At 39.6% G+C, this 22,474-nt stretch overlaps 3 protein-coding genes across 6 annotated transcripts in view; 2 read left to right on the top strand and 1 right to left on the bottom strand.

Moving 5' to 3' along the window:
* The window catches only part of LOC139109713 (uncharacterized), a 106,959-nt gene that overhangs the window by 47,538 nt on the left and 36,947 nt on the right, over positions 1-22,474 (top strand). The gene's annotated exons all lie outside the window — the stretch shown is intronic.
* Syn (synapsin) overlaps positions 1-22,474 on the bottom strand; it is a 43,685-nt gene that overhangs the window by 10,537 nt on the left and 10,674 nt on the right. The window lies entirely within an intron of this gene.
* On the top strand, positions 490-22,467 carry Timp (Tissue inhibitor of metalloproteases). 3 transcript variants are annotated; one of them, XM_070669001.1, is made up of 5 exons: positions 490-924; positions 19,281-19,407; positions 19,775-19,857; positions 19,977-20,207; positions 20,784-22,467. In XM_070669001.1, exons 2-5 carry the CDS (start codon positions 19,281-19,283, stop codon positions 21,003-21,005), a joined length of 663 nt encoding a protein of 220 aa, XP_070525102.1. In that variant the 5' UTR covers positions 490-924; the 3' UTR covers positions 21,006-22,467. The 3 variants fall into 3 exon arrangements, with proteins under 3 accessions (XP_070525102.1, XP_070525101.1, XP_070525103.1); XM_070669000.1 differs by lacking the exon at positions 490-924 and adding an exon at positions 11,445-11,682; XM_070669002.1 differs by lacking the exon at positions 490-924 and adding an exon at positions 16,310-16,848.

Genomic DNA, 22,474 nt, shown 5'->3' on the forward strand with positions numbered 1-22,474 from the left:
CTAACGAACCAATCCGGTTAAAATTCGGATACAGTACATTCTTCGTCTGTAAACCGCTGCGGATAGAGTTAAATTAAATTGGTAGAATCGGGGCGGCATTGATCGGAAAACAAGGACGAGTCGGGAGCGACGAGAAATTTCTGCGAAAGACGAGAAGTGAAAAAGATCGAAAGATTTGTAATCGGTAGGGGCGAAAGGTGAACGCGAACCGAGAGATCACAGACGAGGATGGTCGCAGGCTCGTAGGCGGGGGAACAGAGAGAACGAATAACGAGGATAGAGAACGTCGGCGTGAGAGATCAAAAGAGAGAAGGAAGCGACGGGAAAGAGAACGACGTGGTGAACGAGCACGTCGTCCGGTGGAGAGGGAAAGAGCGAAAGAGAGACCACGAGGTAGACGGACAGGGAAAGCCCAGGGTGAGAGGGACGGGCAGGGAGCACGAGCCAGGAGTCCGACGTAAGAACGTAGGAAGGAACGAGAGCCCGGCGTGTGGCTCGCGCTTGCATTGCTTTTCGAAGCTCGCGCGCGATCGGTCGCACGTTCTCGCGTACGTACGTGGCGCGGAGGTTTTGTCGGACATAGGTGCACACACGTGGTGAGAGAGAAAGGGGAGAAGAAAATCCCTCCGGTCCTGTTCCGCGCGCTTTCTCTCTCTCACTTCTCCTCCCGCGATCGATGGTTATCTCGCAACGGGGATCCTTCTTCGTGCGCGCGAGAAAGTGGCCGGCTAACTCGGGATCAAGATCGAATCCACAGAAAAACGCGCGAGTGCAGTTTTCACGGCGATACCGATCAACGCCGCAAAATTCGACCCGGCGGTTACTATGCCCGTTGATTTGTGAGGCGAACGCGTAGAAGAGACGTGAAAAGGCGGAAGAGTTCACGGACGAAAGTAATTGAGAAGCGGGGATCATTGGAGAAAGGTAATCTGTACACCGCATTGTTTCAATTTCCACCGCGAACACTTTACAACGTGCGATTACTTTCGTAGAGTTATCGAACGAATGCTTTGCGAGCTGCAAAGGAACGGGAGTACCGTCCGGTTTGTGATTCAATTTTCAGAATTAAACGAAATGAAACTCATAATCATATTATTCGTTGGAATTGAGAAATACGATTTGGAAGTTCACTGACATCCTCTAACGAGCGTTTTCAAAAGTTTAGATATCTGACGGAATATAAAACGAGATTATTAGAAAGTTTAACATTATTTTAAAAATACATATAGAACCGTATTAGAATACTTTATGTTTTAATATTTTATTAATTTTTATTTTATGAATGAACATTTTATCTGGTTTTTTATGTTTCGATATTTAATTTATTTATTTGCGCAGTATTAAAAAAGAATATGCTGTTCTTACGATAGTTTAGCGTACTTTGAAAAATATATATGTAAAAAAAAAAAGATAAATATACGATCAAGTGATTGAGGGAAGTAAAATACAGCACATAACCAGGTTGAATAAATAGAACGGACGGACGTGTGCGGTCAAACGAGTCGATCTTATGAATGTCGATTCGTAAAGGGTTGAACCGGGACTCACGTACGATAAATAGTTCCCCGTAGAGAATCTACATACTAGATGTTGAAAAAATGAATAAGATAACAGACAATGATTTTTCAATGTATGGTACAAGCGAATATTCAAAGAAATTTTTTATTGATATAAAATACTTAATACTTAAAAAATCTTTATTGAAAAAAAAAAGTGAGCAATCGATACTACTGATATACGATTAAAACTTCATTAATTAATAAAATAATTAAAAAATAAAAATAAAAATAAAAAACATGAAGGGATAAATGCGAAGCATTACTAAATTTTCCGTTCTCGACAAACTTCTGACATTGATGAACGATCATGGGCGACTGTATCGCATTACAGACATTATTAAATTTTTTTCCCGAACGGATTAAAATCGTGCGTAATAACCAGCCTTGCGTTTCGAAGTGCTTTGCGAAAATTACGATCTCCACACTCTGCGCAATTACGCCGCTGGTCTGTGATAAGCTGAAATTGAATTGTGCCGTTGATGACGCTGTCGATTGGCGCCTAAGTTTAGCCCGCTTCTGGGAAAGCAATTTCAATAAACGGGCCGTAGGAAAATATGAGAGCGCACGTTCGAGACTGCCTCCACAAGCTAGTCCTACTCCTAAGTACACATGTACCTCTCCGCTCACAACGAGTTAACGATCGATTCTCCCACGTAAGTCGTAGGTGACTATTTTCCTGGCAACGGTTCTAGCTTGCCCAGCATCCGAAATAACGTATTGCCGTCGAGCATTTCGTGTCTCACGAAACACCGAGAAAATGGTTTAGCTGCCAAGGAACAAGACGTATATACGCGCGAACACGTTTTATGACACACGTCTCCATTTATTTGACAAGTTTAATCTAAAAAATAAATGCATTTGTTTAGAGCCACACATTTTTTTTTTTTTTTTTTTTTTTAATTCTAATTTTTACATAAATTTTTCTAAAAAATAGACGTTACTGCAAATCAACGTCGTGCCGTGGCGACATATTATTATTAAAGTTTACTAAAACGGTACCCTTATTTTTCACCCAAGTTTTCCGCGTGGCGATGCGTTGAGACAAATAATCAGATCCCCGGTGTGACACAGTGACATATCGACTATCGCGTATTCCGTGCAACAAGGCAATGGGCGCACTGCACGTTAATACGGAGAAGGTTGTCGGATCGATCGAGAAACCACGCACCGATGTTGGCTAAATAATTGCCATTTCCATTACCGCGGTGGTATCGCGCCGCGCCGTCGAATCTCGTTGATCCTTCGCGTCGTGATTGACTCTCATTGTGCGATTACGCGCGCGAGCAGGATATAATTCATCGTCGTAGCCGCGCCGTAAATGCGCACGCCGTATCGCCGTGTGTAATATTACGTTTATTATGCGTTACTGCGCGATGCAGGACGACCGGCGCGGCGCCAACCGGCCGGCCACCGCGCGCATTCGGCGCACATTCGCGGATAGGTGTTATCGCCTTGCGCGTTTTATTTCCTTTCAAGGTATACGTAAACGCGGCCGAGATACTCTTTGCGATTCAGCCAGATTAAAACCGCGCGTCGTGTATTTATAGCCGCGGTACTCCACGATTGCTAAGGTATACGAAACACGCGAGGAATGCACTTCGGGAAATCATCTCAGAAGTGCAATCGCGCGACGAACGCTGGCGAAATATCGTACGGCGAGACTTCAGGTTCGCCCTCGCTAACACAGCGCAGTCTTCTCTATCCTACTTTTTTCCTCAACAACTCCACTATCGATTTTCAATAGGTCTCGATATTTATATTCGCTTTTCTCGATATTCCATTAAGTTTTACTATTCCGTTCCGAATCCTTTACGTCCATGTAATTATTATTCTTTGTTACTTTTGTTCTGTTTCTGTTAAACACCACTGCCGAGTTATAAGACACGATACTTCGCGGTCTGCTTCTCTGTTATTTTTAAATTTGTCACGCTAACGGTATGAAAATTTTCCGCCTTGCGGCGCAAACGTATGCGCGAGTTGTCTGGTAAATTACGGAAGTTGGCTTCGGTCCAGTACCCGGTGATACGTTCCTTCTAAAATTGAAATCTTGTTGAAATGCAATAGCGAGCTTTAATTTAATCGTCTAACTAACGACGCCGTCAGTCATACTAATCGCCAAGTCGTACGGTTATCTCGGTGACATTAAGTACGAACGGTGCTAGGCCATTGTTTAGATCTAGAGTTCCTTATCGCGCGAGATAATTTCGATTCGTTCCACTCGGCGGCGGTTGCATTCCGAGCAGACTTGCGATTCGCTGCGCGGGCGATATCCCGGCGTGATAAACGCGCGATCATTTGTCGGAGATACCGATCGCACGGAGGAGGAACCGATCCCACGCCGCGCAATAAAACGACCGTAATGATCCACACCCGGTGACGGTCAAGTCGGATTGATATCCACCTCGGCAAAGAAAGTACGGACAAATGGTGTCGCGTGAAACCGCGTCGTCTTTCGACCCGGAACCATCGCGGGGTTACCGTAGTTCCCACAACAATTAACCGCGGTTCAAGAACCTTCATCGCGACGCTACACTCGCTAATGAGCAAAAAGAGCGGCCGGTAACGTAGACGAGTCCTCGACATCGAAGGTTAAAAGCAGTCGGAGGTTTGCCGGAAAGCTGATCACTTAAGGATAACTTATTTGAATTTTATGCGAGTTCGGAAAGTGTTTAAAGCCGATCCCTCTGCTTTATTAATGACAACGTTGACGAGACGCGATAAAAATGTGATCGGTATCGAGACACATTCGGCGGACATTCTGGTTTAATAATTATCACGAACGTTTGCGTCACGAATGAGTTTACAAATTGGGAATATAATAGGTGACAATTATTCGAGTTATTGAATCAACTAAACATGTCTCTGTTCGCTAAGTATCAACTTATCGTGTCTTTCTATTCAAGTCCTAGCCATATGAGTCAATATGAAAGAGTAATAAAAAGGCGAATATCATTGACATATATTACAAAACGATAAAATATGCCGGAATCGCGTGGATAGTTCTCGTAAACGTTAAGTGGCCGGTGTCGTAACTCGAGGAAATCTTGAAAATGTTTACTATGTGTTAAGTGGCTTTTGCCACGAACATCATAAAATATCGAATTAAATCGCGCCACTATTAAACTCTCGTTGAAAGGATACAAAAGGATGCAGTGGGTTGTGTCATTGTATTAAAATGGCAAATATATCATCATCCACGCGTATCTATCTATTCGCATTTGCGCGAACAATTCGGTAATAAATTACGCTCGCATTATTATCTGCGGCCTCGACGGCGCGTGTAATTCTTTTCTTCGAGCTGCGAATTATGACGCCACATCTGTTATCTGTGGTACCGTTATAATATTCCTGGAGGTGCGGACAGTTTCCATGTGCGCACGTAAGATGAATCTTCGCGCCGATGCTCGCGGTCCGGCAAAACGTTAATAAATATCTAGCAGGTGTCAAGCGCTATCGAATACTAGGAAAGTAACGAGATATCTTCTCTCGTAACCGAGTTCCTCGTTAAATAGTTAACGGCGCCGCAACCAAATCCTACACGGGGCTCAATCTAATTCTATCCTCGTGTAAGTACAGCGCAATCTCATTACAACTTTGCGCAAACTGGAAATTAAATTTCTGTCCATATAGGCGAACTCGTGCCGGCATCGGTCCGGAATTAACTCGATCCTCGTAGACTTTAACAGTGACAATGTGTTCTAGATACTGTATCCGTAACGGCCCGTTAGGAATTATAAAGCCGTCCGCATATTTTTGGATACAGTTATCTGGGTTACTACAAACATCATCGAAAAACTAAAGCTCAGGGATTTCCGAAAGTTCCGTACAATATTTTTGAACTCAATCTTCAGCTTACGCGTCCTTGCGCAGTGCGAGAATCTCAAGAAATTAATGATGTAATAAAAAATTAATATGTAGGCCCCTTTTATATTGTTTTTCATGAATATTAAATCTTCCAAGAGTTACATCCCGTTTTATTAAAATTTTTCGTCTAAACAGCGTATTAAAAAAAAAAAAAATATGTATATTCACGCACAAAATAGATATTCTGCGCCGTACTATATTATGTGATATACATTATGAAAACTGGAACGCCGTAAAAGACGCATCGCAACCTGCTTCGTCGCGGCCTTGTCCAAAAGTTTGTTGCTTACGAAATACCACGTGTGGCATCGCCGGGGTGTGGTCTCCGCAGTTTCTCTCGTTACGTCATCGCGAATACACGGCGAATACCCGGGTCTAGTCGCGCACTTTCCGCGGTGGTTGAGTCGTTCCTGTTCTGCTTTTCCCTGATGCGCTTCTGCATCCGCGCAATTTCGCCCTTACGCACGAGGAAATCATTCTTCCGTGAATTACGTGGAGCGTGCTATCGCAACATTTAATTGGCATTCTCACATATTACTCCGGCATATTCGCTCAGAAGGCAAAGCGATTGCATTACGTGACGTCGTTCTCTCTCGGATGTATTCTGCATTCCTTATTTATTAGCATTACCGTGGCATATCGTGCCACGCATAGTTGGATGAAAGCTCGACATTTGTCAGATTGCCGTAAAATTAATACAGATATCTCTGCGGGCAACGATTTGAGCAGCAGTAATTGAAAATAATAAAAGATATTTAGCATCTTACGTTGAGATAAACGGCATTAAATAAATGTACATACGCCGTGTAATTTATATTTGCAATAGCATCTGTCTGCCTTGTCCTGAATAAATAAAATGGCGACTTAACGGCGCTGTCTTAATGGCAAAGATTTGCATTTGCTCGTGTGTCGAATATAATACATCGTCAAAAATTTGCGCGTCTCGTTTTTATAGTCAGCTGGATATGTATTCAAGGCCTGATAGCGCGAATGAAGAGTACGATATAGTATGCGTGAGCTACGGAACCATTATAACGCGGTAATCTATTCAACAATGTATTCTGGAAAGCGAATAACTCTTATCGCATTAAGACTCATCAGCAGGATAAATTGCACGATAATATGACATTAAAAATATCTTTTACGTACAAATGCATTACGTAAACGCGAGTATTTGATTTAAATTAAAACAGCAGATTATAAGAACATCGGCAAATTTAAACACATAATTATATCATTACACGACGTTATATTATTACAAAGATTGGTATTGTAATCATTATACTCTTTCGCAGAAATGTCTTTCTTTGAAATTCAGTTGTTTTCTTTTTTTTTTTAATAATGAGATAAAAAGCTATTATGAAATCGGATTATTTCATGAATTAAAAAAAAAAAACAAGATTAATTTTTCCATTTAGACCGTCTGTACTCAAGTATTGAGTAAACTCGGCTTCGCGAATGTACAAAACAAGTCGTATCGTTATCATTCCGTATAATAATTTCGAGTACGCGGAAGACCTTCGTGCGTTTCTTGTGATTTTAGGACGTCTTTTTGCGGCGCGTGTCGAATGATATCGCGCCGGCGGTTCTTTAGAGCCGGCGACAACGTCTGCCGCGTTCTTTCGTGACCTAACTAATACGTGGCTCTACTACGTATGACTCAGCAAGCAACAATCTCATTCACCAAGAAACGAGAGTCGCGATAAAGCTCGTATAAACGCTTTCGTAACGTTGCTTCGCAGAAGAAGAAAACTTCTAGGATGGGAAAGCGTTTTGCTAATTGGAGCCATTCGCTAATCGTGTGATATCTTGCTTTTTTTTTCTTCCTTCTTCTTTGCGGTGCGTGTTCGCTATTAAGACTTTTACTGTGCGTAATGGGAAGCACATGATACCGCCGGCATTTAGTTGAGAATAGAGAATTAAAAAGTCGACGATCAAAAGTCAATACTCTTTGGCGGTAAATAATTGAAAATATAAGAATTAAAAAGCTGTAAATTGGAAAAGTTGAAAATTGAACGATTGACATTAGGTATTTTAACAAATCTCAACATTGAATATTTAATTCACAATGCTTGTAAATTTTTATTTAATTTCAATTAAATTTACAGAACTAAAGTAAAGCAAATTTATTGTTCCACGATTAAGGCCCCGAGATTCGATATCGATAGTAGCTTACTTTCAAATTGATTGTGGTTAGATTTCTTTAGTGAAATCAGTCACGCAAATAGTACACGTGCGTCAATGGTGTTTCGGATTGCTTTCCGTCGCCCACTCCTGTTCGTACTTAGAAGCGATCGTAGCGTAGAATGCACGGCACGTCGTATAAGAATGATTTCATCTGCTATTTCCACGTGGATTCGTGGATTCTTGGTTGGTGGGTGGGTAGCTGATTGTTTTCTCTCCAAAAAGCTCGATGGAAATTTGTCCCGGCATGGATACAAGGCGTAGTAATATCAATTATCCACGGAAATGTATCGTCGCCCGTTGAATCTTATCGCCCGCTACATCGTCGGTTAAATGCGATATCCGGGAAGCGAGGCTGTAAAACTGTATTAAATGCACGATGCTGATTCGCGGGATTTATGGATCGCCGGTGGGTGGGATCACGCCCGTTTTAGAAGTGGCCATTGATCAAGCCGCGGTGACGTTGTGATTTATGTTCCATCACAGCATCAGCATTATTCGAGGGAGTAGAAATCATCATGAGAGACCTTCGCACACTTAAATACTTTGCACCGCAAATCGATTGTTGACCCTAATCGTGCCAAAAAGAGAGTTTCTTCCTTGCGAATGTTGATTAATATTTTATATTTATTTCGTAACAGTAATCGATACTTGGAATTTTTTTTGCGTTCTCTACGCACGTTTTGAAAGAGGAAGAAAGTTAGATCCAATAATGCGGATATTATCTTTGAGTTAGTGGTGTTACTCGTATTTTTTTTAATATCGAATGTGCATAATGATACGCTTGTCGGATATCCACTGTTGCATTCCACGAAAGAAAGCAATGGTACAGATTGTCGCTCTATTTTCCCTTCTTTGATATAAATAGATTCTCCGATACTTCGTGACTCGAGACTTGGCTGTTGTTACGAATAGCTTTATTTTTATTTTTCCCGATGCCGGTGAAAAAATATCTGACCGTCTATTTCGGTGCTCTAGCAGTTCTATATTTTCTTACACACAACATATGATATCCAAACATCGATGAGAGTTTTTCGTACGTCGCGTTTCGGGAAAATATCATCAGTTTGCCAGACGGCAGGATTTAATAGTAGCGCATAATTAAATAATTAATAATTTTCACGTATAATTGCTATTAAAGAATATCTTTAATTCCAGACTGATTAAAAAGTTTATCTTAAAGTATACTTTAAAAATGTGAAAATATTGATATTATACTATCGCGTAATAATATCGGTGACGGTGTCATTCTAGGAGCACATTACGTCGCCTCTGTATTGTCTTATCAAATCACAACGCGGTCCATATTCACTTCATAAGAATGCCGCCGTTCTCGGAAAAAATAAAGACTTGGATTCCTTCGAACTCCCGGCGCAGACGCGACGGCTGACTTCTTGGTGGCCGACCGCAATTTAAATGCAAGAAAGAATACACTGGCATACTTGCGGTCGTCTGACCTCGCGTAGTGGAAATCACAATTTCATACCTCCGGATAACACTATGACACGCGCTGAATTTTCTAACCCTCGTCGGCGTGCGCGCGTACAAATGCACAGGGCTGATTAACGTGGAGCCGGTGTTTCATATGTTTTTCATGCGCCACACGGACGACTGTAAAACCACTCGCACACGATATTCATAATTAAGATATATGCAGAAGCAGAGAGCATGGTTGACCGCAATCGTAATCCGATTAGTCTCCCGTTTCTCTGTCGGATTCTACGCGTAGCGCGCACAGGGTAATTCACATCGAGTGAAATAGTTCGAGGTGAGATACGGATCTGTTCGTGCACTTGTACTGTTTCGGTTTTAACGTCTGTATCAGAGGTGTGTACCCGCTGCGAATCCTTTCTCCTCGTTCAATGCAACGGCGCGCAGATAATATCATAAAAATCAAAGCGGCGCGAACGATATTGCTCGGTTGCGATTTTCCACATAATCGTACGATATCTGGAGATAATTTCCGCAAAGGTAACGGATACGCTTGAATACACTTTGAAAACGAAAACGATACGAAAACGACGATAAAAATAAATTTTATTAACACTAATGTAAGTAAAAATCTACCGGCGGGACGGCAAGTTTAAGGTTAAACAATTCCGAGTTTCTCTGCATTATGTATGTTAAGTTCAGATCAACTCGTAATCGTTGCACTTTCACTTTATACACACATACAATACATTAATATACGACCGGTATGTCTTAAGAATATTCAAGTATGAAATCATCACGCACGATTTTGCATTACATTTATCGTTATTTGCATAGTGTGATGACTCATATCCATAAAGTTAATATTGAAGTACTTTCCGCAGATAAACGAACCATCTGTTCTTTAATCTCGTTTCATCGGCTTTCTTGTTTGAGTATAGATTTTATTACGTGTTTCGATACTTGCCTAACGTAACGAACACACAGGGTAATATAATCGATTTCACGGATCATCTTGAAATCTTGAATATTAATTTAACACGCGACACTGATAGCTATCATATTTTGCCCGTTAATGAGAAAGGATTTGCAACAATTTATTTTTGACGGGTCAAAATGTGCTTATTCGATTTTTAATTTAAAGATTACCAAGTCTGTCTGTACGTTTGTTTTTTTTTTTTCTTTTTAATTTACTTATTTTTTTCAAGATTTAATATGTATAATATTAATTAATCTGTAATATATGCAATTGTCATTTTTCATTAGCTCAATTTGTGTACTTGACGTGATTTCTTAGACATACACAGACGCACGCGGCGTAACGCAGCCGCGGGTTTATCTGATGCGCTTCCGAGCATGACGACGAGCTGCATGACGCAATGTCCAAATTTATGATTAATCGAGCTATCCGCGCAGCTCGCGTACGTGCTTTTGCATTCCCGACTTGTTTTCTACATCTTTATCTCGAAAAAAGACAAATATTATTTCGAACGAACAGGAGCGGCGGTTATTAGCATTTTATTAATAAATTATTCAATACGTTAGACAGATTGAGCACGTTCTCGCGACTTAATTTTGCATTTTTAACTTGGCGTCTGATATTAAGTGTAAATTTAATACACGCGAAGAGATGTTAGCTAATACATGCAAATGTATTTATTTCTGTAAATTTATGTTTACTTTTACTTATCTTCTGCGCAAACTTTCTTTAGCTAGATAAGGCACTTCCTTATCTTCGTAATAAACCTACTTTTCATTCTCACCTTCGTAACGCGCTGGCATACATAGGCTCGCACACGTACTCGTCTATCTTCTCTATAATGTGATTGTTGACTGATCGTTCAGGCGTTAACTGACCCGTTTCGACCCGTGAAATGCAAGGTAATCACTCGCTTATCTGATGGCTTTCATCCGGATCGCGCCGCGCGGCAATCGCATCCTTTGCTACAAGCGATATCCCATCTCCGTTGTATACGTCCATTTCTTTATCGACGTGTTTTGTGACACGTCGAACGAGTACACACACCAACTTATTAATACACCCCAAGGCCGCCAAGTGTTTTATCACATCCATCGTTTTAAGCGTAATCGAGTTGCGTGACATTTTAAAACGATTACAAATATTATCGATCACCCCCTCGTCAAAAATACGCGTGAAATCAATTATTTTAATTTCCATTATAATCGCGTATTCCGTCACGTCCGAGATCGAGTCGTGGACCGGCGTGATCCGATCATCCGCCGAGGAAAGGAAGGAATAATCGTACACCGGCCGTTCCTTCGATTCGTTCCCGGACGCGCAATGACGGGGTACATGACGCAACGTCCGAAAGTCATGATTAATCGAGGTTCGACGCATCTTGCGCTCGCGCTCCGCTCCGCTCCGATCTTCCTGTTCCCTTTTTCGGAGCACACGCATCGCTCCGGGAATCGCGAGTGTGCCTCGACGCATCCCGCCGCACGCAAACGGCATATGAGCTCAGAACCGTTCGCGTGTGCACGCATGTACGGATACTGGCCGCGGAATATAATAGCGGTAATACGATGGAACTGGGGCAGTCTTGCTTTGACGCGCGTCTTAGGAGCTTCTACCTGCTGCGGCCGCGCGAGTTTCGGTCACGTTTTCGCTCTGACCGTTCTCGAGGTTAGTGTCTCGTTAAGTGACAAAATGAAAATATACGCCTCCGTCGCCGTAAGTAGGTCTCGGAGAAGAGTTCTCCGAATTCTTTCATGTGCCCGAAGCATTACCGGAGCGTCCGATTAGTGCTCTTCGAATGGTGTTTCGCAAAACGGAACGGTGTAGCGCATCTGTTTATTAAATGCTCACGTAATTTTTATTCTATTTGTGGATGCTTTTATATGTTTTTTTTTTAACAAATATTTTTTTTTTTATCGGTAAAAATAATTATTACATTGTGTTTTAACTTGTTTATTAATTTTATCGAATTATTTGGAGCACGTATTTTCTTTTCATCCGCAGTAATATTTAGAACGTATTGGAGAACCATCAATATTCCTCATATTCGTTTCAATTTTGGATAATCAATCATAAACGAGAAAAATGTTATTTTCCTTAACACAAGAATTGGAGAACACGTGAGAACTAAAAGAAAAAAAGTAAAAAAACAATTATTTTATATTATTTTATATCTCCGTAATTTAATTAATTAATTATTTCGTACAATGTTTGACATGCGGGTGGACTGTCAATGCTTTTCTGATCACTGGGTTAATCGACATTTAACTTCGTTTAATACAAGGGTGAACGACCGGTTAAAAAGCCTCCCGAAAAAAATTTATCCGACACTTATATACATGGGTTAAATTCAATTCGTAAATATATACGTATTTTTTATGACGTTTTTTATTTAAAGAAAAGCGTATACGTAGATCTTTATTTTACTCAATATATTTTAGTACTCTATTATTTATAATATTAGATTGTGTTCGGATCGAACGCACAAAATATTCGATGCATTTGATCGATCGAATATAGTACGTATAATTAACATGTGTCTGCTCGTATTACATTGGCATCGATATCTCGTATTTCAATTTGTATAAGCACTCGACTACGAGCACATTTCTAAAATGTCAAGTACGTAAATTAAATTTTTGCTCAAATTAATAACGCGCTGATTGTTGTTTTTCACCAAAAATATATCGTATATAAATTATATAATTACATTTATATTGTACTAATATATTTTATGTATCCTACATTTATTTTATTGTAAATTAGTACGAAAGCTTTAATATTGATATTGTTAATGAGAACATCAATTAATTTAAATTGCTACATTTTATTGCAAGTAATCAATATTCACAATTTTTAATTCTATTTAATGATACGTTGCATGTTTTTTTTTTTCCATAATTAATTAATTTTTTTATTACATCTATGCCGTTAACTATAAATGAAAAGCAAACAACTATCGATAATTACGGGATAGCAAACTTTGGAATCGATATGATAGTCTAAGCGTTGACACCTTCGTGTAATTCCATTATATAACAACACGGTACTCTCGCATGCTCTCGCAATTCGCGGGACCTGTATATACATGTCATCGTCTGATGTCATAGTTACAATTTCACAATGACCTCAAGTCTGGTACGGCGCGTTGTCTTAGTGCGGTTTCGTGCCTTTTGCGGTTTCATTCAAGAAACACGATACTGATTCGGAACATTTTACATCGATCGGTTTACCTCGTCAGTAAATTATCTTCTTCTTGCTTTAACGTTAGCACTGTATACGATACGTTGAAAAATTATTAATCATTCGTAATTTTTGGGAGATAGGTGCTTTCTCGAGTTTGAAAATTATCGTCGCGAGAAAGAGCTTTCTACGTACATTTTTAAGTAAATGCTAAATATACGTTATCACACTACATTCGTAGAATTCGTTCAAGAACTTCTCGGGCCATGTGCAGCTTGGGTTTGCCGCACGCCGATGGCTTACGCCAATCGTGATATCGCGTAGACAAAGATTGTACTTGAGAGCCTCTGTCCAGTATTTAGTCTGCGGGATGATAATTACTGACAGCGTAATTGCCATGATTTGCGTGCTCTCGTTAGGTGCACGATGGAATTACTGTGCTTCATGAATCCGCCGGTTATAAATGTTGTGCGACACGTTTTGCACTACGGGGCTAACTTTGCGTATGAATAATTCAATGCGATCGAGAGATTAATATAACGTTATTAGAACAATCGGCGTTCATACGTAAATTCTGTTCTGTTTATTATAATTATTAATGACAGCAGAAAAGCTGGACTTCATAAGAGTTGTTTTGTTATGACTAGTTTTCTTATAATCGAAAAGAAAATTTTTTTGTTCGCCTTCTCGATCGGAACCTCGCGATAGCGCACGTTCCTCCGATCAAACTGCGTTATCTTTAATTGATTATTAGACACGGCTGTCAAAACGTTATTGCGTACCTTGTCCACACTCTATTCCGCAACTTTGATACGAGATACGCTCGGCCGTTCGAACAACCGGTTTATTTCGGCTGATCCAGCGAGCTGGCTGCGATATGCTTCTGAAAGTTCGAAAGTTGGTCAAGCTGATCCCTACGCGTATAAATAAATGCGCGTGCTCTCGCCAGTAATCGAACCGGCATCGGCGACGATGCGCCGAAAGGAGTAATCGACGTCGGATCGATTGACGTGATTTTCGGTCGCTAATTCATTGAGAAAGATTTAACCGCGGCGTACGCGTATAAAGGGATATGTTAATGCGATACAAGAACGCGGGGATTAATGAGTATGTAAATGTGCCCGGGACGAAAAAGGTTCATCGAATAAAGTATACAGTACGTGATCGCTGATGCCATCACGGGATAGCGCTGAGCAGAACACGAAGCTGTTCGAAACGCGGTTCTCAAGAGCGTGCGTTGGCATTAAAAATATGTCAAATATTTATATTTTTCCAATAATGTCCTCGTTTCCCACCGATTTCAGTTTTATCAGAATAGCCCAGCGAGCCCTGCCGAATGTAGCTTAATTTAATCACACGCTAAAATAGTAGTGGCAGAAAATCGATATACGATTTCTACGTTACTATTTATTAGTCGCATATTATTACGGTATTTTTACCTCCTTTTTTTTTTTTTTGCACTTTTGAAATATTTTAGTTACTCGTTTTACGGAAAAATAAATTGGGATACATTTTCGTAAAGTTTATTTCAACGTAAACGAATTCACTGAGTTCTCATTACTTAACTGTATTCGCGGGTCGAACTTATTTGATCTGAAGACCGTACGGAAATCCTTTGATACGAAGTGTACCGTGTAAATGCAAACCGCGCCAGCAGACGCGATATTCGACGGAACAGTAATTTGAGTTTACAGACCGAGTGAATTTAATCGCGATGTGCCCGCTCGTGTGTCGACAATGAGGCTCGTAACTCTCGGCGGGTGAAGGACGCCCTTCTTTCCGATTTGACGGGATTACCGGTCGACGGGACTGAATTCATGTCCGCTTCACGGAGTGCGTCACAATGACCCGAAGCCCGTGGCCATGGACGGCCGCGTCTCGAAATGCGAGGGATCGGGGATTAAGAGGAGCACTATCATTGTTCGCGCACGATATCGTGGACACACGTGGCTACCGTGGGGAACAGGGTGGAATATTTTCATCCGTATGTTTAATTCCAAACGCGGTCCGCCGAATTCTCTCCACGGTCCATTCAACAGCAAAATTCCACTCTTGACGTTTTACGCGACCGAGCGCAGCTCAAAATTGTCCATAAATCTCGGCGGAACGCGCGAGAATTTATATGCGCAAACGAGAGGATAAATGCCGAGAGGCGTCCGCGTGGCGTTTTGCCGGTCATCCGAGAGAACGAACGTTCTCACGATGCGAACGAGTAATAAAAAAAATCGAGCGGGCGTGCAGTTCGATGATTTTAGTGTGCGATTTAAAAACATTAGGGCCGCCCGTGATTTCTTAATAATGAAGAATCAGCTGGAAGAGATCATCGGGATCGTAAATATTTCGTTATTAATGCAACGTCGTAACTCGCGCTTTTACGATTTCTGCCGAAACATGCATAAATCATTAGCGGGTGAGGACGGGCCAGGCGAAGGTTGTAATTTTGTTTTAATAACTCGTGATGTATAATGTTTATTGAAAGAGCCGCGCGAAAAATTTTTCTGAGACCCATATTGTTATCGATTGAGGAAATCATAAATATGTTTTACTGATCACGAGTTTAATGAATATAACTTTATACTGCGCGATAATAAATTATTCTACTATATTACGCACGCACGTGCGACGCTTATTTTGCGTCAGCAATTTTGCTATATTTTCACAAGAAGGAAGTTTAATTTTTTTAATAAATTTTGTTATGTCTATAGATTTTATTTAATTGAACTAATTTTACAAAAATGTAAAAGTAATTAAAAATAGTAGTCGCGAGGTATTTACTTAGTATCTGTGTTACGCAGGTTTGTAACGGATATGCGTGTCAGGTTACAATTTTTTGCTGAAAAAGTATCCAAAGTGCAAAATGCTTTTCGTGCCACGAGTTGCTGAGTTTGGACATACTTATGTATATTTGATACATTAATTTCGCAACTGTAAAATGTTTGTTCGGAGTAAAGCTGAATTAGCAAATAGAAAAACAGCTCCGAGGTAGTAAAATTTATCTTAAAATACTAACTAAAAATTAATTATATAACCGATTTTATAATTGCATCTACTTCTTATAAATAATATTAATTTATTTAGTACGTTTATCGTAACTGTGATATAAGTCATTCGTGGTTTTTTTTTTGTCAAATTAATTAATTTAGATCTTTGTCGCGTAAGAAAACACTTCGCATTTAGCATCTATAGATCATGCGATTTCGCGCGACTTTACTCGTGAGCGAGCGCGAGCGCACGTTACGCATACGCGTATAATCGTGCGTATGATTACGATGTTCACCGTCACCATCGTCGGCGGCGGCTTCGCTTATGGGGCTGCGAAGTGAATCCTGAGGCGCGTGACGAATCGCGCGACACCGTGTCATCGCGATGCATCACGAGGCGTGGAGCCCTGACATACGTAAGTCACAGGCAACACACACGTATACATCTGATATTTATTGTCGCAAACGGAAATAAAAATAATACGAGTGTAGATACAGCATCGGCCGCCTGTGACATCAGCCCCTCAATCAATCCGTTTTGCATGATGATGCATGAAGCGCATTCGGCGAGTGTCGCGCGAGGACACTCTGGGTGTGGACGCGAACGAACATTGCCCATATAAATCCGTTCGCCAACACCGTGGAATCTCGATATCCGAGCGGTTTAACGGTATGTTTGATCATTCGTTATACGCTCAATCAAGTATTTAATTCCGACATTATAGGGAAAAGGTATTCACGTTGAATGACGAAAATTACGTACTTTTTATTTTATTTTATTTTTTTTTTTTTAATAATTACACTAATTTTTGGTGTTGGAATTGACCGGTTACTAAATATTGTTTGCTGTTAATTTAACTGATCAAATTGAAGATCCAGCAAATTTGGTGATATTTTGTGTCGTTTTTTTAATACGTTTTTTCATAAAAAATCTCGCTGATAAAAATGAATACGCATCTTTCAAACAAGACTGCAACGGATTCATAAGGCTGTCGATGATCCTATGCAAATGTTGCAATGCGAAGGTCACGTTTTATATTTCTCTTTGCAACTAGACTGTGAATCGTGATTAGATGACACACACGTTTGCAAGTTTGAAAGTCAAATCTCAATGTTCATTAAATATCGTCACAATAATTAACGCAGACACACATAAATTTTATCAGTGAAAGCGTAATTAACGCATTAAATATGAATTATTTAACTTCTAAAATATTACATATTTTTCTCATTTATTTCTTTTTATATTTGTCTCATTTTATTTTTTTTTTTTTACGAATCGGATTTAACCGCGATCAACTTTACTCTACACGGATCCCGTTATTTGAACGCGATCAGTAAATTTTCTTGCGGGCAAACTACTTTGATACATCACTGTAATCGGGAACGAGTCGAGATAATAAATTCGCGTAAACGCAAATGATGATTACTAGGTCGGATCTAAGCGACATTGAGCGTCGCTTAAATCCGTGTGTGTGCGTGTGTACTATACGTTACACGTAGAATTGAGAAAATTGCACATTTTCTTTCGATATACAAGCGCGAGCTGAAACCTTTTTATAGATTAACATTTTTATTTTTTTTAATAAAAAAAAAAATAATAATAATATTAATGAACACATGAGAAATTCTATCATAATTATTTCTAATAATCTTAGCACCGGTGATAAACGACAACGCAAAGATAACGCTAGGGGATTAAAGATATGTCGTGGTTCGCGGGTACGCTGGTATCTGTCTACCAAAGCAATAACTGCACCCTTGTCTCTTTACGATATATCGCGGATCTTGCGGAGATTTGCTCGAAGAAAGATGAGCAGGCATAAAGGTCCCATGCAAATTGGAGGTCGGCGTGAAAAGCTCGAAACACCGTGAGCACGGCCGGAGCTCGGAATATGAATCGCCCGTGATACAATATCCAACCGACTGGTTGCGTTTTATCGTTTACAGCGGATCTGCGTCAGAATATCGTTACATTTGAACGTACAATCACCGTTCCACATCTCGCGCCCTTTAACGTATTTATAGATTTGCAACTAACAGATCGATGAACATTTTCACCGATATAATCCTTTATTATTTTTGAGAAAAATGTTTCGTTGAGTTTTATAACAAAAAAAAAAAAGTTTTTAATTTTTATTTTATATTTTATTTTATACAGTTCATAATTTTGATTCTTACTTTCATTAAGACGATGAACAGCGCGTCTCAATGAGACATTTTTAACCGCGCAAAGTGTTTCTGGATCGCGTTCGACTTTGGTTACCGTTTTGCAGCTATGTTTAGATCACGTTCAGCTGACGACGATAAACTAGACTGGATTAGCGCACTTCCTCGTGCAAGTTCTCTATCTTTTATCAGAAAGAGACTTATATATTTTATAACTATTCGGAGATTATTAAATTTCACCAGGCATTAAGCATGAAATTATTTTACATATTTATTATTTATTTATTAAAAAAAAATTTTGCAATTTTAAAGTAGTATTCCGTAACAGTAGAAACAATTTCCGTATTAAATAAATCAAAGCTGCTATTTGTTAATATACTTGTTTAAATATCATGTATTAAACATTATACGTTTGTACACACGTGTACAATAATCCGAATGTAAAGTTTAAATAATAATTCACTGCAGTGCGATAATTAATGTATCACTAAGTTTCTTGTAATTAACGTGGTTTAATCAAATCTCGATAATTAATGTCACTCCATGAGAGCAACTGAAACGTTGTTTACTCACTTTTATCGACTCGTCTCTAAGTGAGTTTTCTGTTTGACTGCCAAGAATATATCCCACATACGCAAACCGCGATTGCCCGAAGTAACTTGAATGCCCGTAATTGGATTTCGCAGATAAACGGATTTTCTGCATATACAGCAGTTTATTGCATCGCGTTACGCACGTTTCATCTCACGGCGATTATATTACATCTGCATTACTTTAGCATTAGCATTAACTGATATACATATATCCGCGTTGACGTGCGCTCCTCCAAATCGCACGAATCGAGGCCAACAAGTGCGCAAGACAATTACTTTGACGTGCAACCGACAATAATTATTTTAATTGTTGCATAAAATCTTTTTAATTTCTCTTTAGATGGGGCGATTACTTATATGGACACACTTCTTATTGTTAACCGTGCTGTTAGCACCGGTGCAAGAAGCTGCGGCATGCAGCTGTGCGCAGGCTCACCCTCAAACCAAGTTCTGTGAATCAGATTTTGGTATGGCAATAATATCACGGTTTATTATATCTCTCATTTTACAATATAATGAATGTTATACATCGCGAAAAATGTGAAACGTAATTCTATTTATTGTCTACTGTAACGGGACAAATAATCTACTTCACGAATTAATTATAATAATATCTTATTTTCACCGACGTAATATTTTAGATATTAATATTAATATCTAACTGTATTTAATAATTGTAAATTTTATTTGTTTTTAATTATATTGCGATAGCCAACTAGTGCAGTTTTTTTTTAATTTTTTTTTTTTATAAAATTATATGGCTGTCACGCTGAATGAGAACGAAAATCACTTTTCGGTCCAAAGGCCGCTGTTAATAACGCTCTTTCATCATAGTTGTCGTGGTGAGGATAAAAAGGGTTCTCCCTGTGAACGACTACGAGATCGCTTACAAGGTCAAGATAAACAGGGTGTTCAAGGTACGTATTATGTGTCCGGCGAGACGTCACGCGCGGAGAGAAGCGTTTGTCGCGTCCATCGCGAAATGCAATCTAGGTTTAACCGCGTGTTGTACGCCTCTGCCTTCTTCCTCCCGCAGTCGAACCCAAAGGCCGACGTGGCTCTGATGCAGAACCTTTTACGGACACCGTCCACGGACTCGATGTGCGGCGTGACATTGAACGTCGGCGATACGTACGTTCTAAACGGCAGAATCGTCTCGGGGAGAGCTCTCATATCGTACTGCGGGCTCTCGATAAGATGGGCCGATACGACTACCAGGCAACGCAAGGGATTGAGACAACTCTATCAACAAGGCTGCAAATGTGACGTAAGTGTTATCTTATCTACGTTGTCACTTCTGCTTAATTCTCATTCTCAATCGTTTCTATTCGAAGAATGCATTAGCGTTATTTACTAAAAACAGCTGGAGGATACCACAAAATATTTCAGAGCAACGGCAAATATTTTTCCGCGGCTATAACAAAGATTTACGATCTGTTTGCAAATCGGAGTGAGAGAGCAATTTTTTTCAATAAATAAATAGCCAAGCGACACGCGAATTCAATCTGTCCGTGAAATGAGGAGAAGCTTATCGTGCGTAAAATCAAATATTTTTTTAACCGATTCCGTGAAACCAACGCAGACTCGCTGCTGAAGGGTTTTAAGGCAATGAATCACGCGCTCTATAAATCTCGGCCGATTTTATACGGCTGAGAGAAGCTTCTAAAAAATCGCGAGTATCCTAAAAATACAGATTCGCAACGAAAGAACTTTTGCACGCGCGGATATCTGCGTATTTGCAGTTAAATATCAGCCGACTCGCGTGACGCGAGTTCGAGCGGCTAAGAATACGAGATCGCGGGAAAGGGTGGGCGAGAAAAATGGCCTGGTTTTTGTACCGCAGATTCTGTACACACACTGGAGGCGCAAGGGCGCTGCATTGGAGTCCAGCGGCGGGAAGAATTGCCTGTGGGAAAGCACACCAGGCCCCCAGGATTGCCAAGAAAAATACGGCGTGTGCATGGCGTCGCCCAACGGCTGCTCCTGGGTTCCCTCAGTTCCGTACAAGAATTGTATTAAGGAGTACCAGCGTAAGCGCGAGCAGCAAAGGTCACGGGAACCTTAATTGGCACTTTTTCGTATCTCGTGCCTCCGCTCTTGTCCTCGTGAGACGGGAAAGCGAAATTTATCGGTAATAAAACGTACGCGGCATGTTCGCCAGACAATTTCATGCCGAACGCGACGCGTGATTTGAGTCGCCGAGACGAAGTGGTATAATAGCATTTTAATGGAAAACTTGCGGTACATTTGCAGCACGTGAAAATGCACGAGACTCCGAACTACTACTATATATTGCATGGAATAATTGAGTTACACGATAGTTCAATAGTAGGTTACTCGGATATACATGGATGCGTCGAGAAAATAACTCTTTTTTTTATTTTAATAATTAATTTTATTAGAAACAATTTAAAAAAAGCATTCTGCAGTTTTATAAATCGACTTTTAACGGCACCTTCGAAATCGGCTCTATAAATGACGATATTAGATTTTCGAAACTGAGAAGTAAACTGATAGTGTTACTTTTCGAAATTTGCAGCACTTTTGGGAGATACAATTCTATGGGATATTTCCATTAATTATTAAAAATAATAATTTTCATGTTAATTTTTTTTTTAGGATTTCAACAAACGAACGGAAACGATTTTATACAAAAATCAGATTAATAATGATTTAATAATGCAGGTGAAATGTGAAATCGCCTGTCGTTTAATAAATTTTTTACGATATTGGTTCGACAGTAACATTGGCTAATTTTATTCCCTTTATAATCGCTATTTACTGATTTAATATCGTGGCACTACAGCACAAACAGAGAAAAGTATTTTAAAGTTGATTTATTGGTAGGTTTGACCGATGGTGCAACCAACCCTTAATTATTCGATTATTATTAACAAGGGTAAGTTCGCATCGCTTAGGTATTTTGAAACGTGCGGATATGCATTTCATCGATAAAATATATATGAGTGACCTACTTTCGCAACTATTCTCTCTCACTTAACAAGTTGTATATATTATATATTGTTAATGTATATTGTGTATCATTAAATTATTCCAATTATCGTTTCGCGTTTATGTAGTCTTAGATATTGTTACAACTTTACCCGTATTTTGCTATGTTTCGTAATAATTTACGTGTACTTTTTAGATATAAATTAGATTTTAACGTATATACTTGTTGTTTACATAATTATTCGTAATATAATCCGTGAATATTTAATCAAACGAGAACACTGAATATGCGAATCTATAATCTAATGAATATAGATAGAAGATTTTGGTTGCATTGTAAGTGCATTCATTTTCACTTCTATCATTGCGTGAGATGATATATAGCTCCGCGCAAATGAGGAGAGTTCTATATAGATCGGAATTGAGTACAAAATACAGAAATTCTAAAAATTTATATGTACGTGCACTTTCGAATGAACTAAGATAACCCCTTTTACCTATAAATTAGTTTAGCTCTTTTATGTGGTACTTTTGTAAATGTTATGTGACACGTGGAATAAAAATAAGTGAAAACAGTTGTTT

Source organism: Cardiocondyla obscurior, linkage group LG18 (genome assembly GCF_019399895.1).
Source record: "Cardiocondyla obscurior isolate alpha-2009 linkage group LG18, Cobs3.1, whole genome shotgun sequence".
Taxonomy (NCBI): domain Eukaryota; kingdom Metazoa; phylum Arthropoda; class Insecta; order Hymenoptera; family Formicidae; genus Cardiocondyla; species Cardiocondyla obscurior.

Excerpts from the sequence above, each read along its gene's own strand:
- Timp (XM_070669000.1), top strand. The coding sequence starts at position 11,512 with ATGAGCTCAGAACCGTTCGCGTGTGCACGCATGTACGGATACTGGCCG. Across the intron at positions 11,683-19,280 it reads TCGCTCTGACCGTTCTCGAG|ATGGGGCGATTACTTATATG; the intron begins GTTAGTGTCTCG and ends ATTTCTCTTTAG. Across the intron at positions 20,208-20,783 it reads AACAAGGCTGCAAATGTGAC|ATTCTGTACACACACTGGAG; the intron begins GTAAGTGTTATC and ends TTTGTACCGCAG.